Source organism: Schistocerca gregaria, chromosome 2 (genome assembly GCF_023897955.1).
Source record: "Schistocerca gregaria isolate iqSchGreg1 chromosome 2, iqSchGreg1.2, whole genome shotgun sequence".
Taxonomy (NCBI): domain Eukaryota; kingdom Metazoa; phylum Arthropoda; class Insecta; order Orthoptera; family Acrididae; genus Schistocerca; species Schistocerca gregaria.
This window is the reverse complement of record NC_064921.1, coordinates 197089420-197114052: the sequence shown is the minus strand read 5'-3', so window position 1 is coordinate 197114052 and position 24633 is coordinate 197089420. Positions and strand designations below refer to the sequence as shown.

The following is a 24633-nucleotide window of genomic DNA, read 5'->3' as shown; positions in this document are numbered from 1 at the left end:
GTTCAGATTTCCACCAGTACAATGCTAGAATTAAAGAAAGATTTTACATTGGCAGCCACAGAACAGCACTTTACGAAAAGGGCCTCAGTATGCAGGTATAAGATTAGCTAATGCACTGCCTAGTACAGTCATGGCTCTTCCTACAATTAAACTGAAACATCAGCTTAAGAAATTTTTAGTAAAACACCCTTTCTACACATTAGAAGAGTACCATACTTATATGAAGAACAACAAATGCTTTGTGAAAGTATGTGAATAGAAATCAGTATACATCTTGTTGTAAATTAGTGATGTATTCAGAAGAATGTGTCTTGTGTATTGTACAAACAACTTTAATCGTTACTGTTTCTTTGTACATGTGCAGTGTACCATTCGATGTTGAATACGCTATTATTATTATTATTATTATTATTATTATTATAGCACTTACAACTACATCATCAATTATTTGCTGGGTGTATCCCAATCTCCGTCTTCCTTATAGTTCTTACCCTCTACAGCTCTCTCCAGTACCATGGAAGTTATTCACTGATGCCTTAACTGACGACCTATACTATGTGATCAGAAGTATTCAGACACCTGGCTGAAAATGGCTTAAACGTTCGTGGCACCCTCCATCGGTAATGCTGGAATTCAATATGGTGCTAATCCACCCTTAGCCTTGATGCAGCTTCTACTCTCGCAGGCACACGTTCAATCAGTTGCTGGAAGGTTTCTTGGGGAATGCCAGCCCATTATTCACAGAGTGCTGCATTGAGGAGAGGTACCAATGTTGGTCAGTGAGGCCTGGCGTGACGTCGGTGTTCCATAACATCCCAAAGGTGTTCTATGGGATCCAGGTCAGGACCTGTGCAGGCCAGTCAATTACAGCGATGTTATTGTCGCATAACCACTCCTGCACAACCTGTGCATTATGAACAGGTGCTCGATCGTGTTGAAAGATGCAATCGGCATCCCCAAATTGCAACAAGTGGGAAGCAAGAGGGTGCTTAAAACATCAATGTAGACCTGTGCTGTGATAGTGCCATGCAAAACAAGGGGTACAAGCCCCTTCCATGAAAAACACGACCACACCAAAACACCAACGCCCCCGAATTATACTGTTGGCACTACACCTCCTAGCAGATGACGTTCACTGGGAATTCAGTATACGCACACCCTGCCATCGAATCGCCAAATTGTGTACCATAATTCATTACTCCACACATTACTCAACACAACAATGGTCCAATTTTTACGCTCCTTACACGAAGCGAGGTGTTGTGCTGGCCAGGGCAGCAGTCGAACATTTTCTGTATCCAGAAAGGCCCGTGCAGGACCTGCAACATGTGGTAGTGCATTATCCTGCCGAAATGTAAGGTTTCATAGGGATCGAATGAAGAGTGGAGCCACAGGTCGTAACATATCTGAAATGTAACATCCACTGTTCAAAGTACCGTCAATGCGAACAGGAGGTGACCGAAACATGTAACTAATGGCACCCCATACTACCACGCAGTGTGATACGTCATTATGGCAACGACGAATACATGCTTCCAATGTGATTTCACCACAATTTCGCTAAACACGGATGTGACGATCATTATGCTGTAAACAGAACCTGGATTCATCCAAAAAAATGACGTTTTGCCATTCGTGCACCCAGATTCGTCATTGAGTACACCATCGCAGGCACAGCTGTCTGTGATACGTCGTCAAGGGTAACCACAGCCATGGTCTCCAAGCTGATAGTCCATGCTGCTGCAAACATCGTCGAAATGTTCGTGCAGATGGTTGTTGTCTTGCAAACGTCACCATCTGTTGACTCAGGGATCAAGACGTGGCTGCACTACCAGGTACATCCATGCGGATAAGATGCCTCTCACCTCGACTGCTAGTGATACGAGGCCGTCGGGATCCAGCACGGCATTCCATATTACCCTCCTGAACCCACCGATTCCGTATTCTGCTAACAGTCATTGGATCTCGACCAACAAGAGCAGCAATGTCGCGATATGATAAATCGCAATTGCGATAGGCTACAATCCTACCTTTATCAAAGTCGGAAACATGATGGTACGCATTTCCCCTCCTTACATGACGCATCACAACAATGTTTCACCAGGCAACGCCGATCAACTGCTGTTTGTGTATGAGAAATCGGTTGGAAACTTTCCTCATGTCAGCACGTTGTAGGTGTTGCCACCGGCACCAACCTTGTGTGAATGCTCGCGTCTGTAGCACGTCACCTTCGTGGTGTATAAATTTTAATGGCCAGTAGTGTAGTTACAGTGGATCCTGATGTGACCCCCATCAGCAGCTAAACAATGTCGATGCTGCTAAACTGTTGACCAGACTACGGCTCTCGGTGTTGCTGGTGTGATAGTGGCAGAGGGCAGCTCGATGGTTTCACTTAGCTCATTTAGTGGAGCAATATTCTATTGGTAAATTTGATTTTTCAAGATCCCACTTACGTAAAATTCAAGAGGTGTAAGGTCTGGAGACCATGCTGGGTACAAAACTGGTCTTCGACCTATCCATCATCCAAGTCTAGATTTTCATCCAAGCTGACTCAGACATCAATGTGATATTGAGGCGAAGCACCATCTTGTAGGTAAAATCTTTCATTTCCAAACTCCACTTGGATGGCAGGTAAAATCGACGTTTGCTGGGTATGAAGATATTCCTCACCAGTTACTATACCTTCATAGGAGAATAACCAAACTGTGCGATGATGGAACACACAACACATTAATACCTGGTAGGTTAACATGTTTGTAAATGTGAACGTGAGAATTTTCTGGAGCCTAGTGCATGCAATTGTGCCAGTTTACAGTACCATTCAGTTCGAATTGCACCTCGTCAGATCAGAAACCCATCCCTGCAAACCGTTCATCCTTGCAAAGCATGCCTTCAAACCATTCGCAGTACTCTAGCCTTCAATCTGGGTCATACTCATTCATAGCATGCATCGATCTTTGGATGTAGCCTTTCCACTTTGCAGTCTTCAGAATTAGTCGTATGCTTGATCGACCTACCCTGCTTTCACATGCACCCTGCTTCACAGATTTTTTAGGTGATTTAGGAAAATATTGCAACACAGCAGCACTAGAAGCTGAACTTGTTGATGTTTCTGGCCAGCCAGATCTTACCTTATGCACAGCCTGAACAGTACCATTGGCTTCAATATATCCTGGATATGGTAAATTGTTGTACATGTTGGTGGCTGTGTTCTGTACACATTACACTCACTCTGTTGTATGTCCATCACGTTTTCATACTTCTAGTGCCACTTCAGTATGATGTTGTGTTGCTCAAACTACAACGTTAACTTCGTTCATTGCTTTATCGCCAAGGTGATTGTCATCCAACAGATCCTCAAATTTTCATTTTTCTGTGTATTATTCTTGTCAGCAACTTGGATGCATGAGCTGTTAAGCAAATTGTATGATAATTTTCACACTTGTCCACTCTTGCTATCTTCTGAATTGTATGGATGATATATTTCCTAAAGTCTGATGGTATATTGCCAGTCTCATTCATTCTACACACCAACATCAATAATCATTTTGTTGCCACTTCCCGCAAAGACTTGTCTATCCCTTCTAACTTACTTGATTTTAAGTCTTCCAAAGCTCTTCTAAATTCTGAATCTAATTTTGATCATCTATATCTTCCCTACCAAGTCCTGTTTCTTCTTCTATCCCATCATCAGGTGATTCCTCCCCCTAAGGAGGCCCTCAGTGTACACTTGCTATCTGTCCGCTCTTTCCTCTGCATTTAACAGTGGAATTCTCTTCTCACTCTTAACAATACTGTGCTTGTTTTAATTTCGCCAAAGGTTATTTTGGGTTTTCTATATGATGAATCCGTCCTTCCAATGCTCTTTTTTTTTCAGTTTCTTCACATTTTTAATGTACCCATTTCATCTTAGGTTCCCTGCACTTCCTATGCATTTCATTCCTAATTGACCTGTATTTCTGCATTCCTGAGTTTCCCTGTAAGATTTTTGTACTTCCTTCTCTCATCTTTCAACTGAAATATTTCTTCTGTTACCCATGGTTTCTTTGCAGTTACCTTCTTTGAACAGTCTACGTTTTTCACTCAAACTTCTGTGATTGCCGTTTTTAGAAATATCCATTCCTCTTCAACTAAACTGCCTACTAAGTTATTCATTATTGCAGTACCTATATCCTCAGAGAACTCAAAGTGTATCTCTTCATTCCTTAGTACTTCTGTATCCAACCTCCTGGTGCACTGATTCATCCAGACCAATCTGCTAAACTTTAGCCTACTCTTTATCGTTATCAAATTGTGATCTGAGATTATACCTACCCTTGGGCATGCCTTACAATCCACAATCTGATTTTAAAATCTCTGTCTGACCATGGTGTAATCTAAATGAAAAATCTGGTCTCTTCCAAGTATACCACCTCCTCTTGTGATTCTTGAACAGAGTATTCACTATTATCACCTGAAATTTATTGCATAACTCTGTCATTCTCCTCTCCTATTCCTACTACCAAGCTCTATTCTCCCAAAGCCATTTCTTCTGCTCCTTCCCCTACAACCATGTAACAATCACCTGTGACTATTACATTTTCATCTGCCTTTATGTACTTAATTACCCATTCACTATAATCATAGACCTCCTCCCTCCCTCCCTCCCTCCTCTCTCTCTCTCTCTCTCTCTCTCTCTCTCTCTCTCTCTCCCCCTCCATCACCTGCTTGCAATGTCGGCTTGTATAACTGAACTATTGTTGCCAGGATTGGCTTGCTGTCTATTCTGATGGGAACGACTCTATTACAGAACTATTCACAGTAACTCACTCTCTGCTGTACCTTCCTATTCATAACAAATCTTACTCCCATTATACCATTTTCTGCTGCTGTTGCTATTACCCTTTTCTGCTGTTGTTGATATTACCCCATACTTGTCTAACCAGAAATCGGTGTAGTCTTTCTATTTCATTTCACTGATGCCTATTATATCTAGATTGAGCCTTAGCATTCACTTCCCTTCTCAGCAAACTACCTCCAAAAGGTCTCACTCAACATGTCTCCAAAGTACCTACATAGTAATGTGGTTCAAGAACAGTAGAACAGGCATCATCAGGGACTTTATTGCTATTAGTGATACAACCCTTGTTAGGTGTTATCCAGGTTACTCTAAATAATTTGGACAGCATCGTGCCTGGACTACACATTGTGAACACACACCTAAAATGGAATGACTGTGAGAGACGTACAACAGGTCACAATTTAATTTCGTTTTTAGATTTACCTTGACAATAGTTAGTAGGCCTATCTTTAAGGCATTGATTTCATTTCCATTAGAAAAGGAGACTAAGAGTTTAGAAGAAACATGAGACAATTAAGGAAAAACAGGAGACGTTAACTGTATTGACAACATTTAACAAACATGCAGTGGGTGGACAAAAATATGGAAGCACCAAAACAGCAACACATTATCATGCATAATATAGCGTAGAAAACAGTCAGAATTCAAAACAGCTTCCAGCCATCTCAGAATGTATAAGGACAGGTCCTGTATGGATTTCAAGGGAATTTTATACCATTCTTCCTGCAAAATACTAGCGAGTTCAGGTAATGATGATGGAGGAGTATAGGTATCACACACCATTCTCTCCAAACTAGAGCACAAAAGCTCAATAATATTGAGATCTGGTAATTTTGGTGACCAGGGAAGATGCAGTAATTCATCAGCATGCTCACAGTCCTGGAGAAGCAAGCTGTGTGGACATAGGCCCTGTCATCTTGGAACACTCCATCACCATTGGGAAACAAACACTGTACCTTGGGAAGGAACCTGATCTGCCAACATGGTCACACACATATTCCTCGACAGTAACACGACTTTGGAGAGAACCCACAGAATACAACAATCTGGCTGCCCAAATCAACACCAACCACAAGTCAATTTTCACTCTTGGGATGTAAACTTGGCCAGAAGTTGGAAATTGTGCAACATGACTCATCTGCCCAAATGACATTCTTCCATAGCTCCCTAATCCAGGTCATATGGTTTCAGCACTACATTTTCCTGCTAAAGGCATTTGAATTGCTGGTGTTGAGTTTTGGAATTTCAGCTCATTGTAAAATCCCCTGCTTATGGAGCTTCCTTCGCGTTGTGTTGGTGCTGGCAGGGTTCATGAGTGCAACATTCAGTTCTTTAGCAACTTCTGCAGCTGTTGTCCCCTTTTCATCATCAATCCTCTTGAATGTCTGTCCATTATCACACAACACACACTTTTGTCCACATTGTGACTTAGTGGATGATGTTTCTCTGCCTTCCCGTATCCAGTACAAATATTTGATACAGTGCCTCCTGAAATGCAAAGCACTGCAGCTACATTGGCAATGAGCACCAACTATTTGCCCACATTTGAATTCGCTTAGCTGTGATATAACCAACCGCATTTACACAGAATACTGTTCTGATCGTGAGACACTTGCAATGTATTGATATTGCACAGGTGCCCTTCATGGTCAGATAAAACAGCACAATCTGCATGCTTGGTTAGCATCTGCATTTAATGTCAGGCAAGTGGTTCTTGTTGTTTTTTATATTTTTGTTCAATACCTGTTCCACCATACTGTGATCCTGTTTTTCACTTTTATGTATTTTATCAAATGGTTCAAATGGCTCTGGGCACTATGGGACTTAATATCTGAGGTCATCAGTCCCCTGGAACTTAGAACTACTTAAACCTAACCAGCCTAAGGACATCACACAAAGCGACACCTGAGGCAGGATTCGAACCTGCGACTGTAGTGGTCACGCAATTCCAGACTAAAGAGGCTAGAACCGCTCGGCCACACCAGCCGGCTATTTTATCAGGAAGTGTATTTTCTTTTGACATGTTGTCATATGTCACTGTGTTTTGACAATGAGCAAGGCATGTAATGTTTCAGTTTTCATAATGTTTCTTTCATCTGACTACAGAATTCAGTGTACCCGGATCAGAATAACAAAGTGATTGACAGTGGAGCACAGTTGAGTCCGGAAGGGGACGATGTTGCTAGCTTGCTGGTGTGTGCGCCTTTTATGACTATAGCAGCAACAACTGTGTGTTTTCTTACTGGATGACCTTCTCATGCTGGCTTTTAATGTGGGATATTGATTTTGCTTCACAGGCTCGTTATAGCCTTGTGGTTTAACAAACACACTACCTGTATAAAATGATATCGTTTTCCTATTATTTGTTTATCTCAACAAAAGCAATAGGAATAGTGCTGTTTTTACAATAATCCCATTCAGTATTCAATACATGAGAGATGTTAGAATGGATCTGATTCGTTCATGTAAATACAGTAACTAACGACTTTAAAATAAAAACTGCTTGAGTTATACTTCAGTGTGTATGAAGTGACCAGGATCGTATTTCTAAGTACATTGTGAAGCTTATATAACCTTAAGCGTTGCAGAGCTGTAAATGGTGTGTGGCTTAATTGCTCTAGTTGGTTGTGGTTCTGCTCCCTGACTTACATGGTGTAATTAGAAGTTGTTTAAGTATCATGAAAGGGATAAATCCCAGCCGTCCACCAATGTATTGTTTGTGGTGCCGAGCAGGGGTCTCAGTGGCAAGACAATAAGGAATATACTTTTTGACATGGAGTCGGTGACAGCTGTCAAAGTGGTACTGTTGTGGTTGGTGCACATTATATGAACAGACATATTTATGGAGCCATCTGAGAGGCAGGAATCAGCATCTAAGAAGGTGGCTCATTAATCTGAGAAGAGACAAGTGAAGCAGATTTTGAAGTAGGTGTTGAGGTTATGGAGGAAATGGCAAGTACTGTCTCTGCCATGAGCCCATGTCATGAAAATGTCATCAGTGAATCTGAACAAGTCAATGGTTTTTGGTGTAGGTAACATGTCCTCCAAACACCATCAACATCATTGATTTCTAGTTCACCATTACACATAAATTGCATCAAAATGATTGAATGCAGGAAGGATATCTTATCATTAAATGAACCATTAGGTTGCTGGGTGATGCACAAGGCCCAATTGGTGGCATATTCTCTTGTACCACTAAAAAGTGTCAAAGATTGTATAAGCTGCTTCATATTGCATTTCTACATAACTTAACTTCAACCATTTACCCTTGAAAAAAAATGGCTGTCAAACAGAAATGTTTCAAATGTAGATTAAAATGTTAGTTGCCACAAGACTGCCTGGGGCCATGACAGAGCTTTACACTTAACATGCTGCCGGCCACTGCAGAACCTAAAGCCTGACACCATGGCCTGGCCTAATGGTGAAACAGCCATCACTATGCATGCAACAATCTATGTATTAAAGACATTGCTCCTCCTATACCATACTACATTCAGCAGATAGTAAGAAAAGGCAACATGTGTGAAACTTACAAACTGTGAGGTACAGAGGGGAGACAAAATGTACTTCACTCATCTTGCCAAAACTGTATTCATAAATGGGTAACACACACAGATATGAAATTAAATAATATGGTATTGTTAATATTAAAAGCAAGGAACATGTTTTTCTTCAACTACAGCTCTTCCTTATTTCTCAAGTCCTTGTCATCTCCTTGACTTTGCTTAGCTGACAGTTTATCACAGTGGCAATCTTCATGTGGTTTGTCTGGAACTGGCTGTGGAACATGTTCCATACCGTCTAGTACTTTAACTTCACTAATCACACGGTGAGACCAGTTCTGTAAAATTGTTATTAATAAATGAAAAAAAAAATGTAATGATACAGAACCATAAAATTGGTAATGAAATGATTACACTAGTGATGAACAAAACAGATACTTATTAGTGCAGGTATTGAAGAAAGTACTGATTTTAAGACTTAAACTTTAAGAAGCAGTCTGTTCAGCACTGTATTATTTCTCAGCACTACATTGTGTTAGTGCACTTAAGATTCCTCTGCTTACCAAATGTCTATGAGCTATCAAGCACAACAGCACCTAGTTTTTACACTGCTCTTATAAGTAGTACCAACAGAATCAAGGATTCAGTCTGGATATTGAATGCTGAGGACAAGCAAAATACAGTTAAAACATATCCTGAATATGACTAATCTTTCTGGATGGCAATACTTGCACTGTAAACAATTTGGAAACTAGATAGAACCTAGTAAGCATTGATGTTCAAAATAGTATTTATGTTGATAGGACTTTTACTTTCCGTGTCTGGATAAAAGGAAGTAAGGTAGATTAGAGTTTTAACATGATATGGGAAAACAAGTCTGGATTGGACAGGAATGGTGAAATAAATTGACCCTGTCTTTTTAAAAGAAATCATCTTGATTTTCACCTTGCTCAACTGAGGGAAACCACTCAAAATCTTAATCTGGGAGGCCAGACTGTGGTGTAACCTGTAACATGTTGATTCTGTGGAATAACATGTTCCATTTCTCATCACTTAGGCTGAAGAAAGATGTTTGTGGAAACTAGAAACATTGTTTAGATATTTATTAAGTGTGGAGCATCCAAATGTACACGCTCTGGTGTGCCATATGTGCAGATGGATGCGAAATAAGTCAACTCAGAAGATCAACAATGCACAACAGTGAGTGTAATTCTCCATCTGCTTTGGAGTTGTGGCTTGGCGGTGCCTTGGATGTCACAGGTCAAACTGTATGGGCAATAATGTAAATGCCGGAACAATTGAAGAATATGGGAGAATGATCATTCTGAAATCTCAAATCAGTACAGCAGCACATGTAATGATTAACATCTGATGTGAGAACTGTATTACTCGCAGTTGTAAATGAAGTGATATAATGGAAACATTGCAAGTTATAACATAGAAGAGTTATCACAAAACTGATTACATCATTTTAATAGCTTGAATAGATTGAAGCTCTCCTTCAGCACTTGCTCACTGCAAAAGGTGAAGTCACACATTATGGTCTAGGGACACTGCATAGCAGGACCACTGCAGCAAATAACTTCAACTACACTGCAGTGTAGTTTCAGCTCTCTGAGACTGCAGATGTGTGCAAGTTGCACTTTCATGAGAGAGAGAGAGAGAGAGAGAGAGAGAGAGAGAGAGAGAGAGAGAGAGAGAGAGAGAGTCCACGGCTGACAAAGGCCTTAATGACTGAAAGCTATCATTGTGTGAATCTTTTTATTGTGCCTATCGCGGCTCAGAATCTCTGCTATATGGTGAGTAGCATCTTTCCTTCTCTTGTATTAAGACACAATCAAAAATTTTATGTTCCTCTGATGTAAAAATTTTATTTGCTCTATGTAGATGTTCTAGATGAATTCTACAGTTCCACCAATTAACATTTTAATACAAGAAGGGAGACCTTTAGTGCCTGCATGTTGCTGGATATGAATTTGGATTTCTTTGGTGTCTTTTAACCAAGAATTTAATGAAACTGTTAAGACACTCAATTCATACTCAGGAGGAGTGTGATTGAAATCCTTGTTCAGTTATTGACATTTAAATTTTGTATGGGTTCTCTAAATCACTTCAGGCAAATTCCCAGTTGTTCCTTTCAGTGGGATGACAGTTGATTTCTTCCTTCATTCTTATATTGTTGAATAAGCTGGATGTTTCTAATGAAATAGATGCCAAAGGGCTGTTAAACCTTTTGCTTTTACATTGTTTGCAATTATGTAGTCATTTATAAGCAAGTAAGTGTTCATCTTTGAACACTTACGACAGTTTCATCTGTGTGATTTTATAAATCTGATCTGATTGGATGTCATTCCTCATATTTTGTAAAGTGGATAAGGGACATTTTCACACACATATAACTCTTTTGCCACTCAGCAGAAAGTATAATTCTTTAAAATCCTTTGATTAAGCTCAAATTAAGCCTTAAAATAAAATATACATGACAACATAATATTATTTCTCACTTAGAAATCCTCTAATTTTCTTCTCATTAAAATAGCTGTATTTATCATTATGAAGAGAGAAATAGAATTAAATACCTTGAGCAAGGTAGCATGATAACAAAATATATCTTGTGGCATCAAATTGGATCTTGCGAACTGTTGACCCCTTTCTGCTATGGCTCTTGCAGCAGCATCATGTTTCTTTGCCCATGTTATTTGTTCTACTATATTGCCGAGGTCAGCATCTAAAGGTACATAATGTTTCCAAGCCTCTAGTTGATTGTAAAAGTGTTCATAATACTTTGAATCTTGCTTGAAAACAAGGGAGTCACCTGCCAGCAAGTAGGGAAATCTGTAAGCTGCTACAGTCCCATCAATGTTTATTTGATACTTATACTGAAACAAGCAAAAAATTCAAATTAACTGAGAGAAAGAGGGACCAGAATTATTAAAATATTGGAACATTTTAGAGATGTTGAAAAATTCATTAATGTTTCAAACAGCCACGAAGTTTCATACAAACAACACACAAATTATACATAGGCAAACATTCTAACACTGATAATAACAGTCTCATGTTTTTTTATAACACTTTAAACTGTCACTCCATACTTAGAATATAAGAAAGCCATTTTGATACAGTTGAGAGTTGCAATATGCCAAACAAGTAACCATATTAATTAACATCTTGATAATAGAGCATTCTAGTTGTCCTTCTATTTTTGGTGTTGATGATTAATATCATGTAGAACCTCCAAATTATACGAGGATTGGAACTTTAATAGGGGCAACTATTTATTTACAGCTTGTACAAAATAGATACATGTTTCAAAGTTTTACTGGCCTTCAAAGTAGTCACCAGCATTGTGTATAACCCGTTGCCAGCGATGTGGAAGTCGTAGGATACTCTTTGCAGTGCCAGTTGTGTTGACTGTTCGAGCCGCACAGTCTATTGCCCGACGAATTTGTAGCAGTTCTGAAGTGAATGCCATGAAATGTTTCCTTCAGTTTATAAATTGAGTTGAACTCACATGGGCTTAAGTCAGGGGAGTGCAGTAGGTGGTATAGCACTTAGCAGCCCCATCAGTCAAACAAATCAGTAACAGCTTGCACTGTATGCACTTGAGCATTGTCCTGCAAAATGATGGTCAGGTTCCTACAGATAGTGCCATCACTTCTGTCTCTATACTGTTCATTTTTCGAACACAATGTACGACCAGCTTAGAGACAGAAGTGATGATACTTTCTGCAGGATCTGACCATCATTTTGCAAGACATTGTTCAAGCATGTAAAGTGTAAGCTGTTTCTGATTTGTTTGACTGATGGGACTGCTAAGTGCTATACCACCTGTTGCACTCCCCTGACTTAAGCCCATGTGAGTTCAACTCAGTTTATAAACTGAAGGAAAAACTTCACAGCATTTGCTTCAGAATTGCTGCAAATTTGTCAGGCAACAGGCCATGCCGCTCGAACTGTCAACACAACTGGCACTGCTAAGAGTATCCTATGACTTCCACATCGTTGGCAACGGGTTGTACACAATGCTGGTGACTGCTTTGAAGGTCAGTAAAACTTTAAAACACACATCTATTTTGTACGAGTTGTAAATAAAAAGTTGTCCCTATTAAAGTTCCAACCCTTGTATATGTGCATCATATCATATTTTTGGTAAAACTGTAAAGAAAGTCAGAGTACTTTGTTCGCCTCATGTTCTCATAAGATACTTCTTTTAAAAGATAAAGTAGGCTAACTGACTTACTGCAACTTTCTTTTATTCTGTAACAGGATGTAAATGGTAGTGTTATTAATAAAGACTGTAGTCCACATCACCCAAAATGCCTTTTACACAAACACATTATAGTGTGCCACAAGAAATTGAGTGATTTGCACAGGAATATCTTTTGAATAGTTCAAAGATACTGCATGTTGTTGTATATCACATAAACAACCAAAGAAATATGGCTTCGCACCACTTCTTATAAACTGTGATGGGACAGATCAGTGTATGGCTTTCCAGTCTGTAGATGTCGTCGGTGGAGTCTCATTTTTTCTTCCACATGCCATACAATGATTTCCGTAAATTAGGGAAAATACAAAGAAACAGAAATAACAGGAAGCAACCAAAAGTCATTTACTTGAAAGTCGAAGAAGCTGTTCAGTTCTTGTCACAGCATTGCTGCCCAATATTTCAAGCGCCCGCAGCCTCTTCACCTCATCTATACACAGCTGACACCAATGTATTTGATAGTACAATGGCAGTGTGTGTGAGAGAGAAGACAGTAGGAATTTCCAACTCCATTGAATCATCATTCAGTGGAGGAGCTGCAGTTTGATGCCCATTGGCAGATTGGCTACAAGCCAATAAGTGAGCAGAATGATAAATGTACATACTTCTTTTGTTTGTAGACTGTTGTTTCTGACCACAGGTTTGTTATCCAGTTGGCTCAATAACACCTGCATTTGCAAAAATCACAGATATTTATTATTGTACACTCAATATTAGGAGCCAGAACCAATCCAATTACATGTGCAGCCAATGAAAGTATGTTATTGTTAAGTAATCTGCACAGGGTGCTTTATGAAGATGGTTTGTATGCAAAGCAAACTATCATGCTACTGCTCAACACTAATCACAGGAGGGAGGGTGCATGGCAATATGTATGCCAGACTGTTGATTCAATGCAAGACTGTTCTCTGCATAAATGAATCTCAGTTTAGTTTGCAAAAATTACAGTAAATGTTTTGATCTGCCAAGGAGCTGCTGGAACCCTCTTTCATCCCAAAAAAGATACTACTGATTAGGGAGTGTCTGTGTATGGAACGGTACCACTTTGAAGTACTGCAGCACAATTTCACATCTGAAGATATGAATATCTGTAGAGATGAGATCTTTAATACTTAGGAAGATTGCTAAAGCAGTGAAATAGGTTGATATTTGCCTTGCAAAACAATAGCTCTTTGATATTCAGGGCTAATCTCGTGGATATGGGGAAGATGAATAAAGGAATGTGTTCTGTCGGCAGGTCATTAAAAATATATAAAAAATTTATCAACGTAACTACCTTCGTTACACTCACATGTCCTCTTCTGCAGTATTGCCATGTGGTATGGGATCCTTACCAAGTAGGATAGAAGGTACACCAAGGAAGTTAAAAAAAAGGAGTTTATTTTTTATTAATTATCATGAAATAGGAAGACAATATCACAGAAATTATAAACAAGTTGGGGTGGTAATCATTGAATCAAAGGCATTTTTCACAGCAGTGAGTTCTTTTCATTAAATTTTAAACATCAATGCTGTCCTCCAAATGTCCAAATATATCATTAACTGTAACCTATACAAGGAAAAATGACATCAAAATAAAATAAGAGAAATCATAGCTTGCACAGAAAGATTTGGGTGTTCATTTTTCCCAGTTACTATTCAAAAGTGGAACAACTGTAAATTAGTCTGAAAGTAGTTGTATGAACCGTATGAACCCTATACCAGACATATAAGTGGTAATTGCAGAGTAATAATGTAGATGTAGATGAATGTACTCAACAACAAACTGTTCTGCACTCAGAGTGTCCAGCTTGACCTTCTGACCTCGTGTCAAAGGTTGCTCTTGTAATTCTCTCAGAAGGCATATTACTGTTTGAAGTTCCTCTCCAAAGACTATTATTGTATCAAAAATACCTTCGCAAAAAGTCTGCTTGTGTCTGTGTCTGTATGGATGGATATGTATGTGTGTGTGTGTGTGTACGCGAGTATATACCTATCCTTTTTTTCCCCTAAGGTAAGTCTTTCCGCTCCCGGGATTGGAATGACTCCTTACCCTCTCCCTTAAAACCCACATCCTTTCATCTTTCCTTTTCCTTCCCTCTTTCCTGACAAAGCAGCCGCCGGTTGCGAAAGCTCGAAATTTAGTGTGTGTGTGTGTGTGTGTGTGTGTGTGTGTGTGTGTGTGTGTGTGTGTTTGTGTGTTATTTTATTGTGCCAGTCTACCGGCACTTTCCCGCTTGGTAAGTCTTGGAATCTTTGTTTTTAATATATTTTTCCCATGTGGAAGTTATGGGAAAAATATATTAAAAACAAAGATTCCAAGACTTACCAAGTGGGAAAGCGCCGGCAGACAGGCACAATGAACAAAACACACAAACACACACACAGAATTACTAGCTTTCGCAATCGATGGTTGCTTCTTCAGGAAGGAGAGGGAAAGACGAAAGGATGTGGGTTTTAAGGGAGATGGTAAGGAGTCATTCCAATCCCAGGAGCGGAAAGACTTCCCTTAGGGGGATAAAAAGGACAGGTGTACACTCGCGCGCGCGCGCGCACACACACACACACACACACACACACACACACACACACACACACACACACACACACACACATATCCATCCGCACATATACAGACACAAGCAGACATCTTTAAAGGCAAAGAATAAGGGCAGAGATGTCAGTCGAGGCGGAAGTACAGAGGCAACGAAGTTGTTGAAAGACAGGTGAGGTATGAACGGCGGCAACTTGAAATTAGCGGAGGTTGAGGCCTGGCGGATAACGAGAAGAGAGGATATACTGATGGGCGAGTTCCCATCTCCGGAGTTCGGATAGGTTGGTGTTGGTGGGATGTATCCAGATAACTCGGACGGTGTAACACTGTGCCAAGATGTGCTGGCCGTGCACCAAGGCATGTTTAGCCACAGAGTGATCCTCATTACCAACAAACACTGTCTGCCTGTGTCCATTCATGCGAATGGACAGTTTGTTGCTGGTCATTCCCACATAGAAAGCGTCACAGTGCAGGCAGGTCAGCTGGTAAATAACGTGGGTGCTTTCACACGTGGCTCTCCCTTTGATCGTGTACACCTTCCAGGTTACAGGACTGGAGTAGGTGGTGGTGGGAGGGTGCATAGGACAGGTTTTACACCGGGGGCGGTTGCAAGGGTAGGAGCCAGAGGGTAGGGAAGGTGGTTTGGGGATCTCACAGGGATGAACCAAGAGGTTACGAAGGTTAGGTGGACGGCGGAAAGACACTCTTGGTGGAGTGGGGAGGATTTCATAAAGGATGGATCTCATTTCGGGGCAGGATTTTAGGAAGTTGTATCCCTGCTGGAGAGCCACATTCAAGGTCTGATCCAGTCCCAGGAAGTATTCTGTCACAAGTGGGGCACTTTTGGGGTTCTTCTGTGAGAGGTTCTGGGTTTGAGGGGATGAGGAAGTGGCTCTGGTTATCTGCTTCTGTACCAGGTCGGGAGGGTAATTGCGGGATGCGAAAGCTGTTTTCAGGTTGTTGGTGTAATGGTCGAGGGATTCAGGACTGGAGCAGATTCGTTTGCCACGAAGGCCTAGGCTGTAGGGAAGTGACCGTTTGATATGGAATGGGTGGCAGCTGTCATAATGGAGGTACTGTTGCTTGTTGGTGGGTTTGATGTGGACAGATGTGTGAAGCTGGCCATTGGACAGATGGAGGTCAACGTCTAGGAAAGTGGCATGGGATTTGGAGAAGGACCAGGTGAATCTGATGGAACCAAAGGAGTTGAGGTTGGAGAGGAAATTCTGGAGTTGTTCTTCACTGTGAGTCCAGATCATGACCTTCAACCCATTACATGCAGTCTCCCATCCTTCATCAAAGACAGCAACCACTTTCTCGAACGCCTGGAATCCGTACCCAGTCTGTTACTCCTGGAAACCATCCTTGTAACCATTGATGCCACTTCCCTATAAACGAATATCCCGCACGTCCAGGGCCTCGCTGCAATGGAGCACTTCCTTTCACGCCGATCACCTGCCGCCCTACCTAAAACCTCTTTCCTCGTCACCTTAGCCAGCTTCATCCTGACCCACAACTTCTTCACTTTTGAAGGCCAGACATACCAACAATTAAAGGGAACAGCCATGGGTATCAGGCTGGCCCCCTCGTATGCCAACCTATTTATGGGTCGCTTAGAGGAAGCCTTCTTGGTTACCCAAGGTTTGGTACAGATTTATTGATGACATCTTCATGATCTGGACTCACAGTGAAGAACAACTCCAGAATTTCCTCTCCAACCTCAACTCCTTTGGTTCCATCAGATTCACCTGGTCCTACTCCAAATCCCATGCCACTTTCCTAGACGTTGATCTCCATCTGTCCAATGGCCAGCTTCACACATCTGTCCACATCAAACCCACCAACAAGCAACAGTACCTCCATTATGACACCTGCCACCCATTCCATATCAAACGGTCCCTTCCCTACAGCCTAGGCCTTCGTGGCAAACGAATCTGCTCCAGTCCTGAATCCCTCGACCATTACACCAACAACCTGAAAACAGCTTTCGCATCCCGCAACTACCCTCCCGACCTGGTACAGAAGCAGATAACCAGAGCCACTTCCTCATCCACTCAAACCCAGAACCTCTCACAGAAGAACCCCAAAAGTGCCCCACTTGTGACAGAATACTTCCCGGGACTGGATCAGACCTTGAATGTGGCTCTCCAGCAGGGATACAACTTCCTAAAATCCTGCCCCGAAATGAGATCCATCCTTTATGAAATCCTCCCCACTCCACCAAGAGTGTCTTTCCGCCGTCCACCTAACCTTCGTAACCTCTTGGTTCATCCCTGTGAGATCCCCAAACCACCTTCCCTACCCTCTGGCTCCTACCCTTGCAACCGCCCCCGGTGTAAAACCTGTCCTATGCACCCTCCCACCACCACCTACTCCAGTCCTGTAACCCGGAAGGTATACACAATCAAAGGGAGAGCCACGTGTGAAAGCACCCACGTGATTTACCAACTGACCTACCTGCACTGTGACGCTTTCTATGTGGGAATGACCAGCAACAAACTGTCCATTCGCATGAATGGACACAGGCAGACAGTGTTTGTTGGTAATGAGGATCACCCTGTGGCTAAACATGCCTTGGTGCACGGCCAGCACATCTTGGCACAGTGTTACACCGTCCGAGTTATCTGGATACTTCCCACCAACACCAACCTATCCGAACTCCGGAGATCGGAACTCGCCCTTCAGTATATCCTCTCTTCTCAATATCTGCCAGGCCTCAACCTCTGCTAATTTCAAGTTGCCGCCGTTCATACCTCACCTGTCTTTCAACAACTTCTTTGCCTCTGTACTTCCGCCTCGACTGACATCTCTGCCCTTACTCTTTGCCTTTAAAGATGTCTGCTTGTGTCTGTGTATGTGTGGATGGATATGTGTGTGTGTGTGTGTGTGTGTGTGTGTGTGTGTGTGTGTGTGTGTGTGTGTGTGTGTGTGTGTGTGTGTATGTGTGTGCGAGTGTACACCTGTCCTTTTTTCCCCCCTAAGGGAAGTCTTTCCGCTCCCGGGATTGGAATGACTCCTTACCCTCTCCCTTGATACCCAAATCCTTTCGTCTTTCGCTCTCCTTCCTGAAGAAGCAACCATCGATATATATCGAAACAGCGACAGATGACATCTGTTCCAGCTGCTTTACATACCCATACATTACTGAAGAGTTCAGCAACAGCAGATTTTTTTCCTGGATGACCCAATCTGTACGATGTCTACATCCATCCCATGTGTCTTTTAACAGAGCGACATGACTGGGCAATGTAAGATATCCCATAATGGCATGGTATTTATATATTCATGGTGTCCTTTCTCTTAGGTCAGAACTCAAAATCATTAACACACACGCCAAATGATGGAAGTCATATTTTACTGAATGTTTCTTGAACAGCCTGCTGATCTCGAGGGACACACTGCCAACATGAGGTAGGAAAACTGTTCTTGTGGAGATTACCATTTCTTCTGGCTGCTCTTGAGGTTTGGTGTGTGCTGTTCAAAATGCACAGTGAATCTGCTTATCAGAGTACCCAGGATATTTGAAACGGTGCAGCAGAATTTGTTACACCGGTGTAATGTGTGTGTTGAGGTTGCAATCATTTCAGGTAGCTTTTATGAGCAATACAACTGTTGTATGAACAATGTAACTAATTTCTATGTGATAGTTAAATCTGATTACTATTCTACAGTAGTGTAAAGTACCTTTATAACACATTAAATAGTAAATCTAAATAACCTTGAGAAACACATTTAAATGTTGTCAGTGTTATTATTATTATTATGAAGGTTGGCATAAATAATGAACCATAGTAGTTGATAGAGAATCCTGAAGTGTAGGCAATATACTTCATATAGGATGAGAGAAGTCGCAGATGGTGACACCAATGTTTCTGCGTGCAGTAACTCTTGATTCTCAAGAGCTCACTTACACCTGAGATAAAGGAGGTGAATGTCCAAAGGTCTATGTCAATTCATGTCAGCACATTCCTATATTCTTGATTTTTCCTAGCCTTCCAAACATTTTATGCAAACTTGTGATAAAATGGCAACCTCTCTACATAGGCAGGTCCTATGCATTTGCCCTACTATTTCCTTGTTTACCTACAAGTACTGTGAAACTGTGATAGTGTGCTGATGACAGAAACAGAACATCAGTTTTGACGTGTGGAGCTGAAATTTAAAGTGAATGAAATCTGCCACAGTATACTTATTCACTGAGAATCAGTTACTGAAACATGACTACCAAGATACATCTTTGTCTGGTTCAGTATTTATTTGCTTTGTGATAGCTGTAATTTTAGTGGTATCTCTGCTCCGTTAGTTTTCTTCCAGTCTCTGCAATTAACATTTGTAACAAATCCATACTGAAGACAATGATCTCTTTAAGATTATCCCATTGGAAGAGCTTTTCTGATCACTTTTAGTAGATAGGAAAAGGTTACATGTTTAAATCTTCCCTCCCTGTGTAGTACTATGATATTAAATTGGAGGCCCACCATATAAACGAGTGAGTATTGCATGGCAGTGGATCAATAACTGACCTACAATGTTAGAAAATATGTTCCCTCTAGCACTATATTTCCAACTGGTGATTTTGTTTTTCTCACCACACTGAAAAAAATCACTGACATTCTCATATTCACCTGACATCATCCCAAAACTATTTCATCATTGACACATAAAACTAAAATGCAATAGAAGCGTGAAACATTTGAGTACAGAAAACCTGTAATATTCATGTCTTGCTGTAGTGTCCTTTCACTTACATTGCCAATTAGCTAACAGCTGCTCGTTTTTATTATTGTTACTACTAAGCCTCCATCATTGCTCCTTGGCTGTGCTCTCCTGTCAAAACACGTGCGCATTAGTGCTGCCCCTCTCCCCGCCCACTAACACACGCACAAACACACACAACAAATGGAAATTATGTATTGTATCTATGTTCATATTTAATAATTTGATATAAAAACATCCAACTTACATCAAAGAACTTAAAGAATGATATATGCTTTTCTTTTGGACCATATTCTTTCTCTTCTTCTTTGAAGAAGAAAAAGTTTGTAAGTGATGCGTTAAATAAATCAGGATTTTTTCGAGCAATTTCTATTAACTTGAGTCTTTCTCGGCGAGAATCTCTTCCTCTCCAGAAAGCTTTTTCAGTTTTGTCTTCCCATTTTTTATCAATATTTCCTTGGACGGACAGCATATCTAACATCACTCTGCAATCGGAAAACAAAAAAAAAAAAAAAAAAAAACATTAAAATGAAAATTAGTTGTCATTGATTGATTGGCTTATAATATGAAACACTGAGAAGGTTTGAAACATTAATGGGATAAGTGAGTTCTCTTTAAATATATTTTGTATCTTTAAAAGTGGTGCAGATCTTATATCACATAGTTATATGTGGATAGTGACTATGTAGACACACATTCAAGAATCTAATACAGAATCACAGCAACAGTGGTCTAAGCCAGACTATTTGCTGTGGCAAATTGCAATTAGAGATGGTAACTCACAAGGTTTTTCGTTAATTTGCTATCATTTTTCCTTAGCTGAATCTCTCAAATAAACAAATGGAGCAGGAAGTTTTCATATCAGTGGGAGAAGTCAGATACAACATCAACCAGAGGAAGACACATATAGGTCCAGTGGACTTCCCCCTGTTGAGTGATTCCAGTTGCTTTTCTATTCCTTGGACACTTATTTCGATGTCAGCCATTTTTTCGTTTGTGAGAGGATTTAGAGAAGGAACTGCCGTGCGATCTTCCTCTGTGAAACAGCTTTGGAAAAAGGTGTTTAGTATTTCAGCTTTACGCGTATCATCCTCTGTTTCAGTGCCATCATCATCCCGGAGTGTCTGGATATGCTCTTTCGAGCCACTTACTGTTTTAACGTAAGACCAGAACTTCCAAGGGTTTCTGTCAAGTCAGTACATAGAATTTTACTTTCAAATTCACTGAACGCTTCACGCATAGCCCTTCTTATGCTAACTTTGACATTGTTTAGCTTCTGTTTGTCTGAGAGGTTTTGGCTGCGTTTAAACTTGGAGTGAAGCTCTCTTTGCTTTCGCAGTAGTTTCCTAACTTTGTTGTTGTACCACGGTGGGTTTTTCCCGTCCCTCACAGTTTTACTCGGCATGTACCTGACTAAAACGCATTTTACGATTGCCTTGAATTTTTTCGATAAACACTCAACATTGCCAGTGTCGGAACAGAAATTTTCGTTTTGATCTGTTAGGTAGTCTGAAATCTGCCTTCTACTACTCTTGCTAAACAGATAAACCTTCTTCCCTTTTTTTTATACCCCTTTAAGTTCCATATTCAGGGATGCTGCAACGGCCTTATGATCACTGATTCCCTGTTCTGCACATACAGAGTCGAAAAGTTCAGGTCTGTTTGTTATCAGTAGGTCCAAGGCTTGACAAGAACTTAATTAAATCTGTCTGCCTATACAATTTCACTCTGGTTGAGTACTATTGTAGACCTAGTGGTCACTATGGGGGTGTAGCCATATATGTAAAAGAAAATATAGAGGTTACTAAAATAGATAATGTCACCTCCCTAAGTTGTGAAAAAGACTTTGAGATGACAGTGATAAAAATTCCAAAATTAGGTTTGATAATAGCAACAGTGTATCGCTCTCCAATGGGAAAGTTTGAGGTATTTTTAGAAAAAATGGAAATTTTCTTAAATAAGCTGCATAAAACAAGGTGTAATGTTGTAGTATGTGGTGACTTTAAAATAGATTTTCTTAGTAAATGTAAACAGAAAACTGCCCTTGGCAATCTCATTAAAACACATAACTTTACAGCCACAGTTAAAGTTGCAACGAGAATAACACCGACCAGTCAGACAGGTTTAGATCAAATCCTGATTGATAAAGAGAAATTGGAGAGGTCAGTAAAAGTGTTTAACACAGGATACAGTGACCACAAAGCTCAAATACTTACCACCACAAAGGAAGGAAGACCGGTTAAGAATAACTTACTAAAGGTCAAGAGAAGGATCTACAGGCAGAAAAGCATTGACCACTTTAACTCACTCACTATTGCATACTGAAGACTGGTCTGATGTCTATAAAAAGCAAAATCTGAATTTGAAATTCAATATTTTTCTAGAAAAAATGGTAAAGCATTTTTATACAGTCTTCCCTCAAAAAATGGTAAATATAAGAGAGAAGACAAGAGGAAAGGGTTGGATTACTAAGGGAATCAGAACTTCTTGCCAGAAAAAATGGAGCTCCACAGAATCTGCAAAGAAAATAACGCCACTGAGGAAATGCATACTCACTACAAAACAAACACTAAAATCTTACAAAAGGCCACTAAACAGGAAAAAAGAATGTACAATGATTATTACATAAATGATTCTACAAATAAAGTGAAAGCTATGTGGGACATCATTAAAAAAAGAATCTGGAAAAAATAAGAGAACTGAGGAGAACACTGTCGTGATACACAACAATAAAAAGATTTTACAGCCTAGAGAAACAGCAAACATATTCAACAACTACTTCACTGGGATAGTTGAAAATTTAATAAAAACTAATTTTAGTTCAACTCAGCATCAAGTGGTAAACAAGTGTAACAGTGATAAATTTTCAATGTTTGTGGACCAAGTAAGCAGGGAGGAGACATTGAAGGCTGTCAAAGAACTAAAGACAACATACTCAGCAGGAATTGATGGTATACCTAACAGAATCCTAAAACTCTGAATCCAAAATATAATTGACCCCCTTACTCACTTATGCAACTGTTCCCTAGAGTCAGGCATCTTTCCAGATCAACTAAAAACATCAAAGCTGGTGACAGAGATGAAGTAATAAACTATTGTCCCATTACATTAACATCCTGTTTCTCAAAAGTAATAGAAAAAATTATGTGTAGTAAGTTGTTAAAGTTTATAAACAAAAATAGTGTGCTATCCAATACTCAACATGGCTTTAGAAGCAAGAAATCAACGGAGACAGCAATCTATGAATGCATATCTACTGTATTAAAAACAATAGATGAAAAACAACAAACAACAGGTATATTTTTGGACATAACCAAAGCCTTTGATATGATAAACTACAAAACCCTATTGAAGAAGCTAGAGCACTATGGAATTAGGGCGTTGGCAAATGATTGGATTCGTTCATTTCTCAGCGACTGTAAACAAAAAGTATCCATCAGACATGGACGATAAAGCACGATTAATCACAGAATATGTATCATCAGAAAGCCCAATCACTTACGGGGTACCGCAAGGCTCGGTAATGGGACCCCTACTTGTCTTGTTATATATCAATGATTTGGATACACATATTGATTCCCACAAAGTAATACTGTTTGCTGATGACACAAAAATGCTAGTAAAAGCAGCAAAAAATGAAGATATACAAGAAGAAGTAAACACAGTTACAAAACATCTAAGTAATTGGACAGCAGAAAATCAGTTGATAATAAATTACAATAAAACAGTAGCCTTAAATTTCCATAACCACCAAAACACCACATATATATATATCCAGAAATAAAAGTCAATCAACACCCTATTGCAAATGATGGGGGCTACAAAATTTCTTGGCATCTGGATACAAAGAGACTTAAAATGGGACAAACATATAGAACAAATTAATGCCAAGCTGAGCACGGGCTGTTATCTTCTTAAGGTTCTCAAATGATGCATAAATGAACAGGCACTATTGTGTGCCTGGCACTATTGTGTGCCTATTATGCATACTTCAATGCCCATCTCAAGTATGGACTCATATTATAGGGAAATTCCCCAGCAGCTCAAGGGATTTTCAGAACACAAAAAAGAGCCATTAGGATTATGACAGGGAGTGGTGCGCGACAGTCCTGCAAACCAATATTTAAGGCACTGAATATACTATTGTTTATTGTTGACACACTAATGTACGTAAAAAAGTATATGATTAGAAATGATGATAATACTTTAAAAAACAAAGTTATACATGATTATAATACTTGAATAAAATATAACTTGCTTGTACCCCTAGCCAGTACCAGTTTGTATCAGAAAGGTCCATGCTATCTGGGTATTAAACTCTATAATAGACTATCAAATAGTATAAAATGCTTACAAAATATTAGTACTTTTGAAAGATCTGTCAGAGAATATCTACAGTACCGCTGTTTCTACTCAGTAAAGGAATACTTGGACTAGAATAACTGTTAAGAACTAAAGCTGTTCTAATTTGTAACATTGTATCATTGTAAGAACTACAACTATTGAAATTGGTAGCATGTTGAAAAATGATTATTTGAATGTATATCATTTTGAACTTAGTAATAAATCCAATATCATCCTGCACACTGTACTACATATGATCAAAGGATGCAATAAATAAATAAATATTACCCAGAGGCCATTTATGCTATATAATTTGCATTCCAGCAAATAGGTTTTCATCTAACATGGTGCCACTAAAGAACCTTCACTGCTTCTGGAGGTTGTGTCTACTTCATCCCCAAATATCAAAAACACTTGGGAGGGG

The 24633-nt window shown here is 40.0% G+C and overlaps 1 protein-coding gene across 1 annotated transcript in view; it reads right to left on the bottom strand.

Annotated features, from left to right (window-relative positions):
• Nucleotides 1–8415: 8415 nt before the first annotated feature.
• LOC126336667 (protein O-glucosyltransferase 2-like) overlaps nt 8416–24633 on the bottom strand; it is a 60101-nt gene continuing 43883 nt past the window's right edge. Inside the window, exons 5-7 of the mRNA XM_050000614.1 lie at nt 20113–20350; nt 10926–11225; nt 8416–8684 (exon numbers count right to left, since the gene is read on the bottom strand). Coding sequence (XP_049856571.1) covers nt 8520–8684; nt 10926–11225; nt 20113–20350 — 703 coding nt within the window. The 3' untranslated portion in view covers nt 8416–8519. The remainder of the gene's footprint in view (nt 8685–10925; nt 11226–20112; nt 20351–24633) is intronic.